This window comes from Coenobita brevimanus, chromosome 49 (assembly GCF_032717465.1).
Source record: "Coenobita brevimanus isolate Jiangsu-jjx chromosome 49, ASM3271746v2, whole genome shotgun sequence".
Lineage (NCBI taxonomy): Eukaryota > Metazoa > Arthropoda > Malacostraca > Decapoda > Coenobitidae > Coenobita > Coenobita brevimanus.
The window spans coordinates 3,040,410-3,057,438 of NC_137002.1; the positions used below are offsets into that span (position 1 = coordinate 3,040,410).

Sequence of the window (17,029 nt, forward strand, 5' to 3'; positions counted from 1 at the left end):
AGTGGAGTACAGAAAAATATCACGGGGAAAAAATAAATAACCTTCAATAATAACTGGGTCTGGTTTAAGCCTTGGAGATTACTTAACACCATTTCCTTAGCAATTTATTCTGATGCAAATTGTGTATAATGAAGTTTGTTTTTAATGAAGGTATTGCTATTAAACGTGAATTGAGTTTTAAGGTGTAATATGCTAAATAAATCGCTAAGGAAGAGGGGTTACGATACTTCCTGTGTTACCTAGAATGCGGAACAAAGCTGGAGAGGTGTACGGTCGCAGTCAAAAGTTCGCTGACACTTCCCTTTCTTCTGTGGCAGTTGAAGGTGTTATGTGATTTTGGGGGATAGTATGACTCTCTCTCTCTCTCTCTCTCTCACACACACACACACACACACACACACACACACACACACACACACACACACACACACACACACACAAATAATATACTCCCTCATTTCAATTTGGCCCAAATTGTCGTCGTTTTGTACCTTATTTCACGTAACTCTGTGGGAGAGAATACCCATGTTTCGACTCTACATCCTTTCCATAGCACTTCTTCGTGACTAGCACCATATTGTAGCCATAATCCATTGCTACAACTCAGCATTCAAGATGGAAAGAGGACAATTTTAAGCCAAGTTAGAGTAAAAAGAGGATAGAAGGAAGGATTCTTTCTGAGGGGTAGTGTGAGAATGTGGAAGGTTGAGCATTGTAGGAGTGTCAGCGAACTTTTGCTCTTGAATATTACAGTTAGGGACAAAAGTTCTCTTTCACACCACCTCATGTACTTCCCTCTCTCCTCTGCTGGTTAATATTCCAAGGATGAGAGAGGCTTGATACGTTTCTCTGCCCTAATATTTCACCTCTGCTCCTTACTTTCCTCTGTTGGCTAATATTCCAAAGCTGAGATTGGCTTGGTGTTTTTCTGTCCTAATATTTCACCTCTGCTTCTTACTTTCCTGTTGGCTAATATTCCTGAGCTGAGAGAGGCCTGGTATGTTTCTCTGTCGTAGTATTTCACCTTTTCTACTCCTCACTTTCCACTGCTGGCTAATATTCCGAAGCTGGGAGAGGCCTGGTATGTTTCTCTGTCTTAATATTTCACATCTGCTTCTTACTTTCGCCAGTTGACTGATATTCCTAAGATGAGAGGCTTGGTATGTTTCCCTGTCCTAATATTTCACCTCTGCTTCTCATTTCCCTCTTCTGGCCATTATTCCTAAGCTGAGAAGGGCCTGGTACGTTTCTCTGACCTAATATTTCACCCCTTCTACTCCTCACTTTCCTCCTTTGGCTAATATTCCTAAGTTGAGAGAGGCTTGGTATGTTTCACTGTCCTAATATTTCACCTCTGCTTCTTACTTTCCTCTGCTGCTAATGTTCCTAAGCTGAGAGAGGCTTGGTACGTTTCTCTGCCCTAATATTTCTTCTCTTCTACTCCTCACTTTCCTCTGTTGGCTAGTATTCCTAAGTTGAGAGAGGCTTGGTATGTTTCTCTGCCCCTAATATTTCACCTCTGCTTCTTACTTTCCTCTGTTGGCTAATATTTCTAGGGTGAAAGTGGCTTGGTATGTTTCTCTGCCCAAATATTTCACCTCTTCTACTCCTCACTTTCCTCAGCTGGCTAATGTTCCTAAACTGAGAGAGGCTTGGTATGTTGCTCTGTCCAAGTATTTCACCTCAGCTTCTTGCTTTCCTCTGCTGACTGATATTCCTAAGCTGCGAGAGGCTTGGTATGTTTCTCTGCCCTAATATTTGACCTCTTCTGGTTCTCATTTCCCTCTTCTGACTAATATTCCCAAGCTGAGAGGGGCCTGATATGTTTCTCTGCCCTAATATTTCATCTCTGCTTCTCATTTCCCTCTCCTGGCTAATATTCCCAAGCTGAGAGAGGCTTGGTATGTTTCTCTGCCCTAATATTTCACCCCTGCTTCTCATTTCCCTCTGCTGGCTAATATTCCCAAGCTGAGAGAGGCTTGGTATGTTTCTCTGACCTAATATTTCATCTCTGCTTCTCATTTCCCTCTGCTGGCTATTATTCCTAAGCTGAGAGAGGCTTGGTATGTTTCTCTGACCTAATATTTCATCTCTGCTTCTCATTTCCCTCTGCTGGCTAATATTCCCAAGCTGAGAGAGGCTTGGTATGTTTCTCTGACCTAATATTTCATCTTTGCTTCTCATTTCCCTCTGCTGGCTATTATTCCTAAGCTGAGAGGGGCCTGGTATGTTTCCCTGCCCATAAATTATTCCCAGTGATATTGTGCGTCAGAGAGGAGGGTGACGGCCGTGCCTAAAGTGTAAAGTAGATGCCATGAAATAGTAGGTCAGCAGTCTTTTTACTCTCCTTAAAACTGTCACACCCTAAACTTCCCTAAAGAGACTGAGTTGTACTCTGTTCACTTTAACTAGGCCTACAGTTGCCATCTCTCCTTTAGATATTGAGCTGTAACATGAGATTAGCACTAGAATATAATGCTAGTCACGAAGGAGTGCTGTGGAAAGGGTGGAGAACCGTAGTAATATTTTGCCATTGAACTACGGGCAATGGTCTGCAGAGGGACGAAAATCTCCACCCGCCTAAAGTGAATGAAGCTCCCTAACACCTCATCCTTAGCGATTTACTTTTAAATATGGCTGGTTGATATCCTTTTGCACGTTATTTATGCCGAGTATGGCGATACTGGAAGGACTTACGCGACACAGAAGAGTACAGTAAGATGCAGTAAACAAAATAAATCGCTTAGGAAAAGGTTTTGGGAAGCGGTAGGCACGATGTTTTTGGATGTGGGGCATCTCTAGAAGCGACCCTGTCAGTCTGTTTCTCATTAATGATTTTCGTATGCGAGGTGATTTTGTTCCGTAGACTTAAACGACTTTAGCGAAGCCTTACTATAACGCAGCACAGCACTCCACACCACACCATACCATACCGTACTATCGTCTCACACCATCTTCACAAAATCACCCTCCCACATCACACCACACCATACCCCCCTCCCTCCATACCACACAAAATCACCTTCCCACATCACACCACACAACGCACCATACCACACCACAACACAACTCTCTCACACCGCACCACACAAAATCACTCTCCCGCATCACACCACACACCACACCACCCTCCCGCACCACACAGAATCAGCCTCCCACACCACACCACACCAGGGACACAACCAAGAGGCCCAGAAGTTCCCGCATCTGTTAGTTTTGGCATCGTTCTCTATGCTGTCTCTGCCTTTCCTGAATAATTTAACAGTATTGAAAGGGTTGGTGCTTCGAGTCATTGTTTCGAAGATTCAGAGATATGAAAGGAGTATTGATCAGAGCTGGATGTTACTGTTACTTGCCTTTGCTTTATTCATTGTTATTTGTTCTTCACTGTAACACGTTCTTCATACTCACTCAGTCATGTACTTGTTCTGTAATTTCCTTCCTACTTCATTCATTCATTCATTTCTTTCTCTCGTTTCTCGTTCTCGTCTCCGTTGCTTCTTTCTGTTTTTCCTTCCTTCCTTCTTAGCTACCTTCCTCCCTTCATTCATTTATTCACTCAGTCAGTCATTAATTCCTTTCGTTTCTCATTGTCATCTCCTTTTCATCTTTCTGTTTTTCCTTTTCATTTTTCTTTTCTTTCCTTCTCTTTCTTTCACCCTTTTCCTTCTTTCACCCTTTTCCTTCATTCCCTCTCTTTCTCTCACCCTTTTCCTTCCTTCCTTGCTTCCTTCCTTCTCTTTCTTTCACCTCATTCCTTTATTCCTTCTCTTTCTTTCACCCTTTCCCCTTCCTTCCTTCCTTCCTATCCTCCTTCTTCCTCCTTTCTTCTCCCTCCGTCTTGTGTCTTTCCTTCCCTTCCCTTCCTTTCTTTTTCCTTTCCTCATATTTTCATGCCTTCTTCCTTTTTCCTTCCTTTTCCCTTCATCATCCTTTCTCCCCTCTCCTTCATTTTTCCCTCCTTCCTCCTTCATTTTTCCTTCTTCCTTCCTCCTTCTCTCCACCTTCCTTCTTTTTTTCCTCCCCCCTGCCTTCCTTACCTCTTCCTCAGTTTTCCTTGCTTTCTTTCCTTTTCCTGTCCTCCATAATTTTTCCCTTTTCCTTCTTTTTTCCCTCCTTCCTCCTTCATTTCCCTCCCTCCTCTCTCTCTCTCTCTCTCTCTCTCTCTCTCTCCTCTCTGTCTATCTATCTATCTATTTTTCTTCCCTCCCAGAGACCAATTTTAAGAAGTTTCGTGCATCAAAAAGAAAATAGGGGGAAAAAAAATACAACTTTGAATGAGTTTAATTTACCCCACCAAAATAGATGAAGCCTTAATCTCACACTTACAGGGCCAAAATCTATATATAAAATGGAGGAGGTGATTACGTAGGTCTGTAGAGGAGGAGGAGAAGGAGGTAGAGGAGGAGGAGGGAGAAGTGGAGGAGAGGAGGAGAAGTAGGGTGAGGAGGAAGTGGAAGAAGAGGAGGAGGAGGAAGAAGAAGCTCAGGAAGAGAAGAAGAAGGTAAGAAGAAGAGGAGAATGAAGAAGTAGAGGCAGAACAGAGAAGAAAAAGAAGATAGGTGGAAGAAGAAAAGAAAAGAAGAGGAGGAGGAGGAGGAGGAGGAAGGAGGAAGTGGAAGAAGAAGAAGAAGAGGAGGAGGAGGAAGTAGAAGAAGAGGGAGAGGAGAAGGATACAAAAGGACAGGAACAAAGAGGGAAAGGAAGAAGAGGCACAAGAAGAGGAAGGGAAGAGGCAGACACGAAGAAGAGAAAGAAAAAGAGTGTGTGTTAAAAACCTATCTACTGCACGAGAGCCATTAACCCCTTCAGTTCGATGATGTAAATATTGGTGCTACCGCCAGAAGACTCTCTCTCTCTCTCTCTCTCTCTCTCTCTCTCTCTCTCCCTCTTTGACTAGAGGTTAAATCCGCGTTCATGTACCTACCATCTCTCCTCCATCCCTTTCTCTCTTCCTTCCCTGTTTCTTATTTTCTTCCTCATTTCCTCCCCTCCTTTCCCTCTCATTTCCTCCCCTCCTTTGCTCCTCATTTCCTCCCCTCCTTTCCTTCTCATTTCCTCCCCTCCTTTCCTTCTCATTTCCTCCCCTCCTTTCCTTCTCATTTCCTCCCCTCCTTTCCGTGTCATTTCCTCCCCTCCTTTCCTCTTCATTTCCTCCCCTCCTTTCCTTCTCGTTTCCTCCCTCCCTTTCCTTCTCGTTTCCTCCCCTCTTTTCCTTCTCATTTCCTCCTCATTTCCTCCCCTCCTTTCCTTCTCATTTCCTCCCCTCCTTTCCTCCTCCTCCTCCTCCTCCTCCACAGGCGTACGAGAAACTATACCCTCTTTACTCTAACTTGGCCTAAAATTGCCATCTCTCTATCTTGACTGCTGAGTTGTAACAAGAGAGTAACACAAGAACGATGCTAGTCACGAAGAAGTGCCATAGAAAGGATATAGAGCCACAGTATTGTTTTATGCTGTCACTGAGCTACGTAAAATAAGCTGCAACAGGACGAAAATCTGGGCCAAGTTAAGGTGAAAGGAGTGTAGTAGGTCTTTCCCTTACACTCACAAACATGCACCTTTTTTTTTTTTCCATCTCCTGTACGTCTCCCTCCCTCCCTCCATCCCTCACTCCCTTCCTTCTACCCTCCCTTCCTCCCTTCCTCCATCCCTCACTCCCTTCCTTCGTCCTTCCCCCCCTCCCTCCATCTATCCTTCCATCCATCCTTCCCTCCCTCCCTCCCTTTCTCTCACCTTTCATCTTTCCTCCACGGGCTTATAGGGGCTTGAGGGATCGCTGGCTACTCTATTATATTCATGATTTCCTTCCCGCCTTCCTTCCCTCCTTTTTTCCTTCCTTCTCTTCCTCTTTCTTCCTTCTTCCCAATTTTACTGCTCCCCCTCCATCTCCCTCACTTCTCTCTTTCTCGATAGACATTTGCAAAGCTTGTAAATCTGTCCTCTTCTCTTTCAAATTTATTCATAGTTTTCATCCATCCTTCCTTCCCCATTCTCTCTCTTCTTCTCCGATCTTCCTTTCACCCATCCTTCTCCTCGAGAAGTTAGTAAATTTTTCTCTTCTTTCCTCTCCTGTGTATTATATCCTACAGATTCTGCCATATTTCTTTTTCTTCTCTTGTCTTGACTTCTCTTCTCTTCTCTCCTCTCCTCTCCTCTCCCTCGTTTTCACCTCCCTTCCTCCACAGGCTTATGAGGAGCTAGAGGGTCTGCTAGCTGCCCATCACGTGTGCATCGCGGTGAAGGAGCGATTAGTGAAGGATTCCGGAGTGGCGGATGAAGTGGCGTATGATAATATTGTACAGAGGCTGCTTACCAATCCACGAGCAAGGGGTAAGTGGATAGATAAATAGACAGATAGACAGGCAGATAGATACATTGATAGATAGATAGATAAATAGATAGATACGTTTGCAAATCAGGCGTTCTATTAGCGCCAATGTTCAAATCCTGGTCCGGGCGGTAACTAGGCTAACATCTAAGGGAGGTAACCATGGCAACCCGGATGACGCTGTGACCTTTTATCACTGGGTATTGAGTGAATAACCTGCCACAGTCTCAAAGGCCTAAGTTACGGCTTTGAGGACCATGGTTAAGTGTCCAATGGTGTCTGTCCCATCTTCGCCTTTATTCTACTTACCGTCTAGTTACTTTCTACTTACCACCGCCTAGTAACTTCCTACTTACCACAATATTTTCACTTCATAATATTTTTTACAGTCTGTAGTACCTATCTTTCCTCACCCCAAACTACTACCCATCCCCACCTACTTACGGCCTACTTACGGCCTACTTACAGGGGTGATCGTGTTCGGGTCAGACCAGGAAGTGGCGGGGGTGATGAGGGCAGTGAGAAGGAACAACGCGACTGGGACCTTCACGTGGATTGGCTCTGACGGCTGGTCGGCGAGGTCGCTGGTGTCTGATGGTGAGTTAGAGAGAGAGAGAAAGAGAGAGAGAGGAGATTAAATGGGAAAAGAGAGAGAGAGAGAGAGAGAGAGAGAGAGAGAGAGAGAGAGAGGGGAGGTTAAATGGGATGGAGAGAGGGGGGAAGGAATGTGATGAGATGAAAGGGTAAGTTTGTATATGGTGTATATGTGCAAAGAGAGAGAGAGAGATGAGTAAATAGGGTAGAAGGATGAGTATGTTAGGAAATAAGTAATGAGTAAGTGATAAGTGGTGAATAAGTGAGTTAGAATAAGTAAACCTTTAAGTATATTAGCATTAACTCTCTCTCTCTCTCTCTCTCTCTCTCTCTCTCACAGGGAACGAAGCTGAGGTTGCCGGCACACTGTCTGTCCAGCCCCAAGCCAACCCAGTCGAAGGCTTTGACAAATATTTCCTAAGTCTTACGGTGGAAAATAATGCCAGGAATCCATGGTTTGTCGGTAAGAAATTTATGTGGGTTAGTAAAAAATATATTTACCCAGATACATTTCTCTCTAACCTAAAAACTTAAAAAGGTTAGAGATTTATGAAGGTTGTTTTATCAGTTAGTATCATATTCTTTTTTTTTACTGTGATAATTAGGGAGTCAGTAATCATTTATAATTTGTGACCTGTTTATTTATTTATTTTTGGTCCATAGTCAGTGTCAGTCAATTTGGAGTTTGAGTCAGTTTGTATAATTAATTTGTTGATAATCGATTCCAGTCTATAATGAGTCAGTTATTGATACAAGTTTTATTCAGTAATCAGTGTTAGGCAGCAATTAGTAGGCAGTAATTGTGTTCATTCAGTAACCACTCTTTATCAGTAATCATTTTCAGTCATTAACCAGTTCATGCTCCGGTTCAGTAATTATGTTGTCAATAACCACTCTTTATCAGTATTCATTTTCAGTCATGCTCAGTCAATAGCCACTTTTATCAGTAATTGTTTCAGTCATTAACCAGGTCATGATCAGTCAATCGCCTCTTTTATCAGTAATTAATTTCAGTCATTAACCAGTTCATGCCCAGTCAACAGCCTCTTTTATCAGTAGTTAATTTCAGTCGTTAATCAGTCCATCATCCCCCCTATAGAGTACTGGGAGGACCACTTTGGGTGCCGCCATCCCAGTGGGCCCCGCACCCCCTACAACCAGCACCATCCGCGCATGTGCAGTCACTCCCTCCGACTCTCACCCCAGCACACGCAGTTCGAAGCCCAGTTGCAGTTTGTCTCCGATGCTGTCATGGCTTTTGCGTATGCTCTCAGGTAAGCAGTTTTCGGAGCAGTGTCATGGTTACCACTCAGCGTACATGCACCTAAAATTGCAGTCGGAACCTTCATTGGGCACCGTCTCTCTGTCTCTGAGTCTCCTTGGTTATGATCAGAGGAGATTGAGGGATTTCGAGTTTGGTGATATGAGGAGTAGTAAAAAAGTTTCTGTCTGACTTACATGGGATGATGATGATGATATTATATGTAGTCGTATCATTTTGTGTTGTGATGGTGATGATTATGTAGTATTATTGTGTGATGATGATGATGATTTACTGTATGTAGTCGTATTATTTTGGTGTGATGATGATGATGATGCTGATATTATATGTAGTCGTATTATTTTGTGTAATGATGATGGTGATGATATTTTGTGTGATGATGATGATGATGATGAAATTATATGCAGTCAACTTACTGGGTGTGATTTGCAAACCCACTGGAGAGAGAGAGAGAGAGAGAGAGAGAGAGAGAGAGAGAGAGAGAAAGAGTTGATTGACCTCTATGTCTTTTCCCCCTCACTATAAATTCAAATTTCTACATTATTTTTGGCTTCCCCAGTTCCTGTGTAGATAGATAGATAGACAGACAGACAGACAGATATAGGTAAGTAGGAGATAGATAATAGATAGACCTACAGACAGATATAAACTAAAGGGTAGATAGATATAGATAGGTAGATAGATACAGATGGAAATACATAGATGGTTTAAAGATAGATAGATAGACAGATAGATAGAAATACAAATAGACATATAGATAGGAATATTTTTTATTAAACCTACATACATAATTTACTGTATAACCCTCCCCTTTCACAGAAGATAGACAGATAGATAGATAAACAGATAGACATACAGATAGATAGTTAAATAGACAAGTAGATAGGTAGATAGGGATATTTTCTACCAAATCAGTCTATACTCCTCAATATTCCTTCCCAGAGATATGCACGAGGATGTGTGTGGAGGGGATCCGGGTCTCTGCCCTGCCATGACCCCTGTAGATGGCGAGCAGCTTCTTCACTACCTGAGGAGGGTCAATTTTGTAGGTGAGTGTGGTGGTGGTGGTGGTGGTAGTGGTGGTTGTTGTTGTTGTAGCAGTTGTATCAGTAACAGTATCAGAGTAAGTAAAAGTAATCATAATAACGATAGCATTGTTACGAGTCGAGCATTGATATCCCGCTATCTGGGCGAAACTGCACACATACACACACACACACACACACACACACACACACACACACACACACACACACACACAGAATTATATAGTCTTTATGATTACAGAAGTTAAAGATCAAGAGTACGAAGAAAATGACGCTTGCTTTGCCTCATAAATATTCAAAATAATGGACATTTTAAGCTCTATATATACCACACAATATTGAAATTTTTATACCTGAGAATGACTTACGTAACTCAAAAAATCACTTACGTAACTCAAAAAATCACTTAGGTAACTCAGAAAATCACCTACCTAACTCAGAAATTGCTTACGGAACTCGCAAAATTACTTACGCAACCCCACCGGTATCCCCTTAAAATTGCCTCGTTATAATGTTGAAAATATATGCATGAAACGTTTGAACTCTAATCCTGCTGGTTGGAAGTTTGCCCATTAAGAAAAAATATGATAATTCACTTTTTTTTTTTTTTTTTGAGGCCGTGGACATCCTATCTAAATAAATTAATAATGAAATAATAAATAAATAAAATAGATAAATAGATATATAATACTTGATGAGGTGCAATAAATGGGTGCCTTCATGTGGTGGCACTGATATAATTGGGTGGTGGAGCTGCCTGTCCATACAAACGTCCCTTATATCCCTCCCTATGACCCTAAAGGAGGATGGTGGGTTGCAGGAGAGGGGTAGCTTCATCCTGCAGTCCACTGGGTTCACATTTAGATTTTATCCTTACGAAGAGATGAATAGCTAACACAGGAACCTAACCAGGCAAACTTTGTCAAATGTAACTTAACCTAGCATCGTCTAACCCATCCAAACTCAGTCCAGTCTCAGCCATCCTAGCCTAACTTAATCTAATAGCAGTATAACAACAACATAAGAGAACAATATAACAGCATAATGACATAGCATAAGTCACATAACACTGACCATCTTATCCAAGCCAGCCCAGACTTAACCAAACCTATTTTAACTTGAGCCAGACTAAATCAACAGAACGTGTCCTGAAGTTAACCATACTTAATCTAGGCTAACAGAACAGAAGAGAACATAGAACAACATAACATAGCATAACCCATCCTCCCCAAGGCCCAACTTCACCCAGCCTGTTCTCTCAACGTAGATTAAACTGTCCTAGCTTAAACTAAGTTCATTTAACTCCTCTTTGCTGCCAACAGGTCTGAGTGGTGACAGGTTCAAATTCGATGCGCAGGGAGACGGTCCTGCGCGGTACAGCATCATCCACTTCAAGCAGGTGGATGGGGAGTACCGATGGGTGAAGGTGGGACAGTATGTGGAGGGACAGCTGGACCTTAACATCAGTGGTAGGTGGATAGAGAGAGAGAGAGAGAGAGAGAGAGGTTAGGGGGGGGGGTACAGCATCATCCACTTTAAGCAGATGGATGAGGAGTATAGATGGGTGAAGGTGGGACAGTATGTGGAGGGACAGCTGGACCTTAACATCAGTGGTAGGTGGATAGATGAGAGAGAGACAGAGAGAGAGAGAGAGAGAGAGGGGGGGGGGTACAGCATCATCCACTTTAAGCAGGTGGATGAGGAGTATAGATGGGTGAAGGTGAGACAGTATGTGGAGGGACAGGTGGACCTTAATAGTGGTGGGTGAAGTGGATAGATAGATAGATAGATTGATTGATTGATAGGTAAGTAGGGAGATGGATAGATAGATAGATAGATAGATAGGTTGATATATAAACAAGGAGATATGGCGGTGAGAAAGAGATACTGAAAAGAAAAGGGAGAGAGCCATGACTGGGGAGAGAGGGAGAATATGGAGGGACAGCTTGACCCTAACATCAGTTTGAGATAGATAAGGTGGATGGATAAGTAGATAGATAGATAGACACATGGCTAGATTGAGAGAGAAAAAGAGAGGGAATTACAGAAAAAAACAGCTGAGTCGTCATACCAGTGGCAGATAGAGAGTTAGACAGACAGACAGACAAGATGGAGAGAGAGAGAGAGTGTGTGTGTGTGTGTGTGTGTGTGTGTGTGTGTGTGTGTGTGTGTGTGTGCTTGCGTCTTTGTAAGCACTAATCTACCAGTCCTTACTATAATCGATTTTTACTTATTAATTTTTCCTCCTTTCCCCTTCCACCTCACCAACTCCTCCTCCACTTCCTCCCCCGCATTCCCCCACCTCCTCCACTCCTCCACAGCTCTCCAGTTCCACCATGGCAACTCCACACCGCCCCCCTCCGTGTGCTCTCTCCCCTGCTCCCCCGGACAGGCTAGGCAGTATGTTGAAGGAGAGTCGTGTTGTTGGCATTGCTACACCTGCGCTACTTATCAGGTACGCTGGGGAGATGTGTGTGTGTGTGTGTGTGTGTGTGTGTGTGTGTGTGTGTTTCCTGCTCTGTAGATTTTGCCCATTCCATATGCAATAACGAGAAAGAATGATAATGATGAAAGTAATAACGATGATGATAACGCTGGCCATAATGTAATGATGATGATAATGATGATGATGATGTTTTTGGCAGGTTGTGAGCAGTGACGATCCTGCCTTGTGTGTGAGTTGCCCTTGGGGGACCCTACCCAACCCCACCCATACCAACTGCACACCCATCCCGGAGGTAAAACACACACACACACACACACACACACACACACACACACACACACACACACAGAGGAAGGGTGTAGGTAGGTAGGAAGATTAAAAGCTTTGCTTATACCTGGTTGGTGGTAGGTGGTGGCGACCATCGTCCACACACTTGATGTAGTGCTCCCAACTTCTTTCACATTTATTATTCTCTTTCTGTGTCTTCCCACTCTTCCAATTTCTCCCATCCTTCTTGTGTTCTTTTTATTAGTCGTCTTTCCACTTCAGGTGATTCTACACAGAATAACAGGCGTAATGGTTTCCTGTAACCCACGAAACTATTTATAAATGCAGACTTGTAGCTGTTGGTCGGCAGGTAATATATCTTAGCTGAGAAAGTCCTGATATATTTCTCAGGCCAATATATTACCTTATCTGCTCCTCACGTTCTTCTGTTGACTGATATTCCTAAGGTGACGGAGGTTTTGTGTCTGTCTGTACCCTATTTTTTTTCCCCTCTTGTATTCCTCTTTCCCCTGCTGGCTAATATTCCTGAGCTGAGAGAGGCGTTGTGCATGTCTCTGCCGTAATATTGTCACCTCTTATATTTCTCTCTTTCCTCTGTTGGCTAATATTCGTGAGTTGAGAGAGGCTTGGTATGTTTCTCTGCCTATAGATGATTCCCTTTGATATGGTGAGTCAGAGAGATTAGGCAGACATACCCTAAGTGTAGTGGGGTGTAGCGGATTATTTGGCCAGCTCTTTGTTTTAACTCTTCATCAGGGGTGGGGAACGTCCGGCCTCCGGGCCGTATAAGGCCCGCAAGACCATTTGATCAGGCCTGCGAGGCAATTCATAAATGCAATTTCATAAACTCATGAACGAATATATATATATATATATATATATATATATATATATATATATATATATATATATATATATATATATATATATATATATATATATTATGTACTGGGATACAGTTGAATTTATGTTGATAATTTTGTATAGCCCGCGAATGATGTTAAAAATTTCCTAATGACCCTTAATAGGAGAAAGGTTCCCCACCCCTGCTCTACATGAACCTCATCTCTCTCTCTCTCTCTCTCTCTCTCTCTCTCTCATGACTCGTAGTGGGCCATAGAAACCATCATATTCACTTAACATATCCCTCCTCTCTCACTTCCCCCCTTCTCACATCCCTCCTTCTCTCCCTTCCCTCCATCTCTCCCTTCCCTCACCTCTTCTCCCTACTCCCACAGGTATACATCCGGCCTGACTCCTGGTGGGCCATAGGAGCCATGATCTTCTCCTCCCTGGGCGTGGTGCTGACTGGATTGGTGGTCTTCGTCTTCCTTCGCCACAACTCCACCCCGATTGTGAGGGCGTCCGGCAGGGAGCTCTCCTATGTTTTGCTGTCTGGCGTCCTTCTCTGCTATGCCATGACCTTCGTGTTCGTTCTAAAGGTGAGGGGAGAACGAAGGAAGGAGAGAAGGGAGGGAAGAGGGAAAGGAAGGGAGAGAATGGAGGAGAGGGGAAGGAAGGAAAGTTAACAAAAGTAAGATAGGACCTCTTATGTTTTGGTGTCTGGCGTACTTCTCTGTTATGCCATGACCTTCGTGTTCGTTCTGAAGGTGAGGGAAGAACGAAAGAAGGGGAGAAGGGAGGGAAAGAAGCATGAGGTGGGAAAGAAGGAACGAAGGATAGGAGGAGAAGAAAGTTAGCAGAGAAGTAAGATAGGACCTCTTATGTTTTGCTGTCTGGCGTACTTCTCTGCTATGCTATGACCTTCATGTTCATTCATTCCTCGCTCCTTCCCTCTTCTCTCACTCCTTCCCTCTTCTCTCTCTCTCTTTCCCTTCTCTCTCTCTCTCTCCCTTCTCTCTCTCTCTCTCCTTCCCTCCTTTCTCCTTCCTTCCTTCTTCTCTCTCTCCTTCCCACCTTTCTCCCTCCTTCCCTCTTCTCTCACTCCTTCCCTCCTTTCCTCAAACCCCCATCCCTCAAACTCTTTCCATTCACTCAGTTTACCTTCTCTGACTTTTTTTTTCTCTCTCTCTCTTTCTTCCTCTCCACTCGTGATTCCTCCTTTTCTCAGTCTCTCTGTCCCTACGTCCCTCTTTACTCCCCTTCCCTCCCCCTTCTCTCTCTATATCTGTATATCCTTGTATATCTATCTGTTTATCCATATATCTATTTACCTATCCATCCATAAATCTATCCATCCATTTCTGTATCATTCTGTATGTCTGCCATCTAAATCTAGCCATCTGTACCCATCCATCCATCCATCTCTCTCTGTCTCTACTATATCTATCTATCTATCATTCTAACTCCTCTACCCCCACCCAGCCGTCAGCGTTCGTATGCGGCGTTCAGAGATTCGGCCTTGGCTTCTGCTTCGCCGTCATCTACAGTGCCCTCCTCACCAAGACCAACCGTATCAGCCGAATCTTCAACGCGGGCAAACGAACAGCCAAGCGACCCTCCTTCATATCACCACGCTCCCAGCTTTGTATATGTGGATGTATTTTATCTGTGCAGGTGGGTGTGAGGGGATGGGTAGAGAGGGGAGAGGTGTGTGTTTGTGTGTGTGTGGGGGGGGGGTTGGGAGTATGTGTGTGTGTGCGGGGTGGGGGGTATGTGTGTGTGTGTGTGTGTGTACAAGTGTTAATTTTCTTCGTAAATAATAGTCTACAGGTCCTAATGACACATATAAATACTGATGTAAGTACTAATGAATGTAAAAGCAGTAATTAATTTTGTATGAGTGTGGGTTCATTTAGATGTATCCTAGTACCTATTACATACAGGGATTAATGACGCATCTGCAGGTACAAATTCCCAGTCAATAGGTACTACTAGCAAATCCACAAATCCGCAGGTGTACTAATTATAAATCCACAGGTGCTGATCACGTGTATGTGGTGCCTGGTGTCCCCTCCACGTGCCGTACACCACTATATTCTACGTGAGGACAATTTTCTCGTCTGTGAAGCCTCCATCAACGCGTCGTACATGATTGCCTTTGCTTATCCCATCGGTTAGTTCTGGACACGATTTTTGTTGCCCGTTGTCGAGATTGGGTGATGATTTTTGTTTTTTTTAATGCTGCAGTGGTCAAGAGAATATTTGATCGTTGGAATATACCTATGATTGGGTTTGGGGGTCTTCTATCTGTTTATTTATCTACTATTTATTGATCTAAATATGTTTGTTTATCTATTCATCTGTCTGTCTGCTTATAAATCCTTATGTTTGTTTTTATAATTTTGTTTGTCTTTTCTGTTTTTATTTGTGTAACTACAACACTACACACACACACACACACACACACACACACACACACACACACACACACACACACACACAGCTAACCGTCACCATCTCCCCAGGCCTGATCACCACCTGCACCATCTACGCTGTGCTCACCCGCAAGATCCCTGAAGCTTTTAACGAGAGTAAATACATCGGCTTCACCATGTACACCACCTGCATCATATGGCTTGCTTTTGTGCCCATATATTTCTCCACTGCTAATAATGTAGAGGTACGTGGATACAGAAGGTGATGATGATGATGATAATGAGTGCGACGATGACGAGAGTGATGATGACAGTAACGTTTAAGATGACAGTGATGATAATGATGATGATACTTTTTGGCCCTCTGTGATGATTATTTCTCCCCCAACAGCTCCGCATCACCACCACCTCGGTCACCATCTCCCTCTCCGCCACAGTAGCTCTAGTCTGCCTCTTCACCCCCAAGCTGTACATAATTCTGCTTCACCCTGAAAGGAATGTTAGGCAGTCAATGATGCCGGGACAGAAGCACCATATACCCCCCACCACCATCACTGCGTCAGCATCGCAGAGGGTCGATTCCGGCACGCAGAGTGAAGGTGAGTGGGGTTGTGTGGGGATGCGTGGGTTTGTGGGAGAAGAGGGTGTGTATTTGGGTGTGTTTATCTGTCTATGTGTCTGCATATCATATCGTATCATATGTATATATATATATAGATAGATAGATAAAATAGAGGAGTTTCTAGTAATTATTAATTCGGTTGACAGTATTAAATATAGCTAAATTGGTACAATTTTTTTTGTAAAATATAACAGTTACTGCTAGACATAATCGTTATGTTGTTGTTGATAACACTGACAGTAGTAAGTATACTACTAATAAAAACAATTCACATTTCTCTCATCATGATACTAGAGCCCAAATCACTCATAGTACTATGAATCCTCATTTTATCTCTATATGATACTATGAAGTCTCTTTTTCTGTCCGTGATACTGTTAATCCTCTCTCTCTCTCTCTCTCTCTCTCTCTCCATGATACTATGAATCCGTTTTGTCTCTCCATGATGCTATTAATCCTCTTTCTCCCAAAATACCATTAATCCTCATTGTCTTTCCATGAGATTCTTAATCCTCTCTCTCTCTCCATGTTGCTATTAATCCTCTTTCTCTCTCCATGACACTGTTGATCCTCGTATTGTTTCATATTACCAATTATTTTAACTCCCGGTCCTAATTCATTCCCCCCACAGTCATCTTCCCATTGGACTTCGAGGTGCACGAGAAGCTTCGATCCCGCTGCATACAAGGGAAAGTCTCCTCCTGTACCCAAACCTGCCATTCCTCACCCTGCACCCTAGCTCACGACACCCCAAGCCAAGCCTCCCTCACCCACCACCACCACCAACCCTCCAACGGACCCCTGCAAGATGTCCTGGATGTGCAGCTGTAATGGTTAGCGAGCGATTATATTCAGTGTTGTGGTGATGGGGTATGTTTGTAATGGGGGTAGATATTTTACGGGGGTAGAGAGGTCACGGGGTGGATATTTTACTGGGGTAGAGATGTCACAGGGTGGATATTTTATGGGGGGTAGAGATGTCACGGGATGAATATTTTTTTGGGGTAGGGATGTCACGGGATGAATATTTTATGGGGGTAGGGATGTCATGGGGTGGATATTTTATTGGGGTAGAGATGACACAGGGTGGATATTTTGTGGGGTTAGAGATGTCACGGGGTGGATATTTTATGGTGGGTAAT

General features: G+C 43.4%; 1 protein-coding gene across 1 annotated transcript in view; it reads left to right on the top strand.

Annotated features, from left to right (window-relative positions):
- The window catches only part of LOC145399460 (metabotropic glutamate receptor 6-like), a 53,936-nt gene extending 37,218 nt beyond the window's left edge, over nt 1–16,718 (top strand). Inside the window, exons 4-17 of the mRNA XM_080272070.1 lie at nt 6,189–6,333; nt 6,800–6,928; nt 7,266–7,388; nt 8,025–8,199; nt 9,150–9,256; nt 10,576–10,722; nt 11,575–11,708; nt 11,899–11,991; nt 13,226–13,429; nt 14,313–14,504; nt 14,868–15,003; nt 15,356–15,510; nt 15,657–15,864; nt 16,519–16,718. Coding sequence (XP_080128196.1) covers nt 6,189–6,333; nt 6,800–6,928; nt 7,266–7,388; nt 8,025–8,199; nt 9,150–9,256; nt 10,576–10,722; nt 11,575–11,708; nt 11,899–11,991; nt 13,226–13,429; nt 14,313–14,504; nt 14,868–15,003; nt 15,356–15,510; nt 15,657–15,864; nt 16,519–16,718 — 2,148 coding nt within the window. The remainder of the gene's footprint in view (nt 1–6,188; nt 6,334–6,799; nt 6,929–7,265; nt 7,389–8,024; nt 8,200–9,149; nt 9,257–10,575; nt 10,723–11,574; nt 11,709–11,898; nt 11,992–13,225; nt 13,430–14,312; nt 14,505–14,867; nt 15,004–15,355; nt 15,511–15,656; nt 15,865–16,518) is intronic.
- Nucleotides 16,719–17,029: the final 311 nt, after the last annotated feature.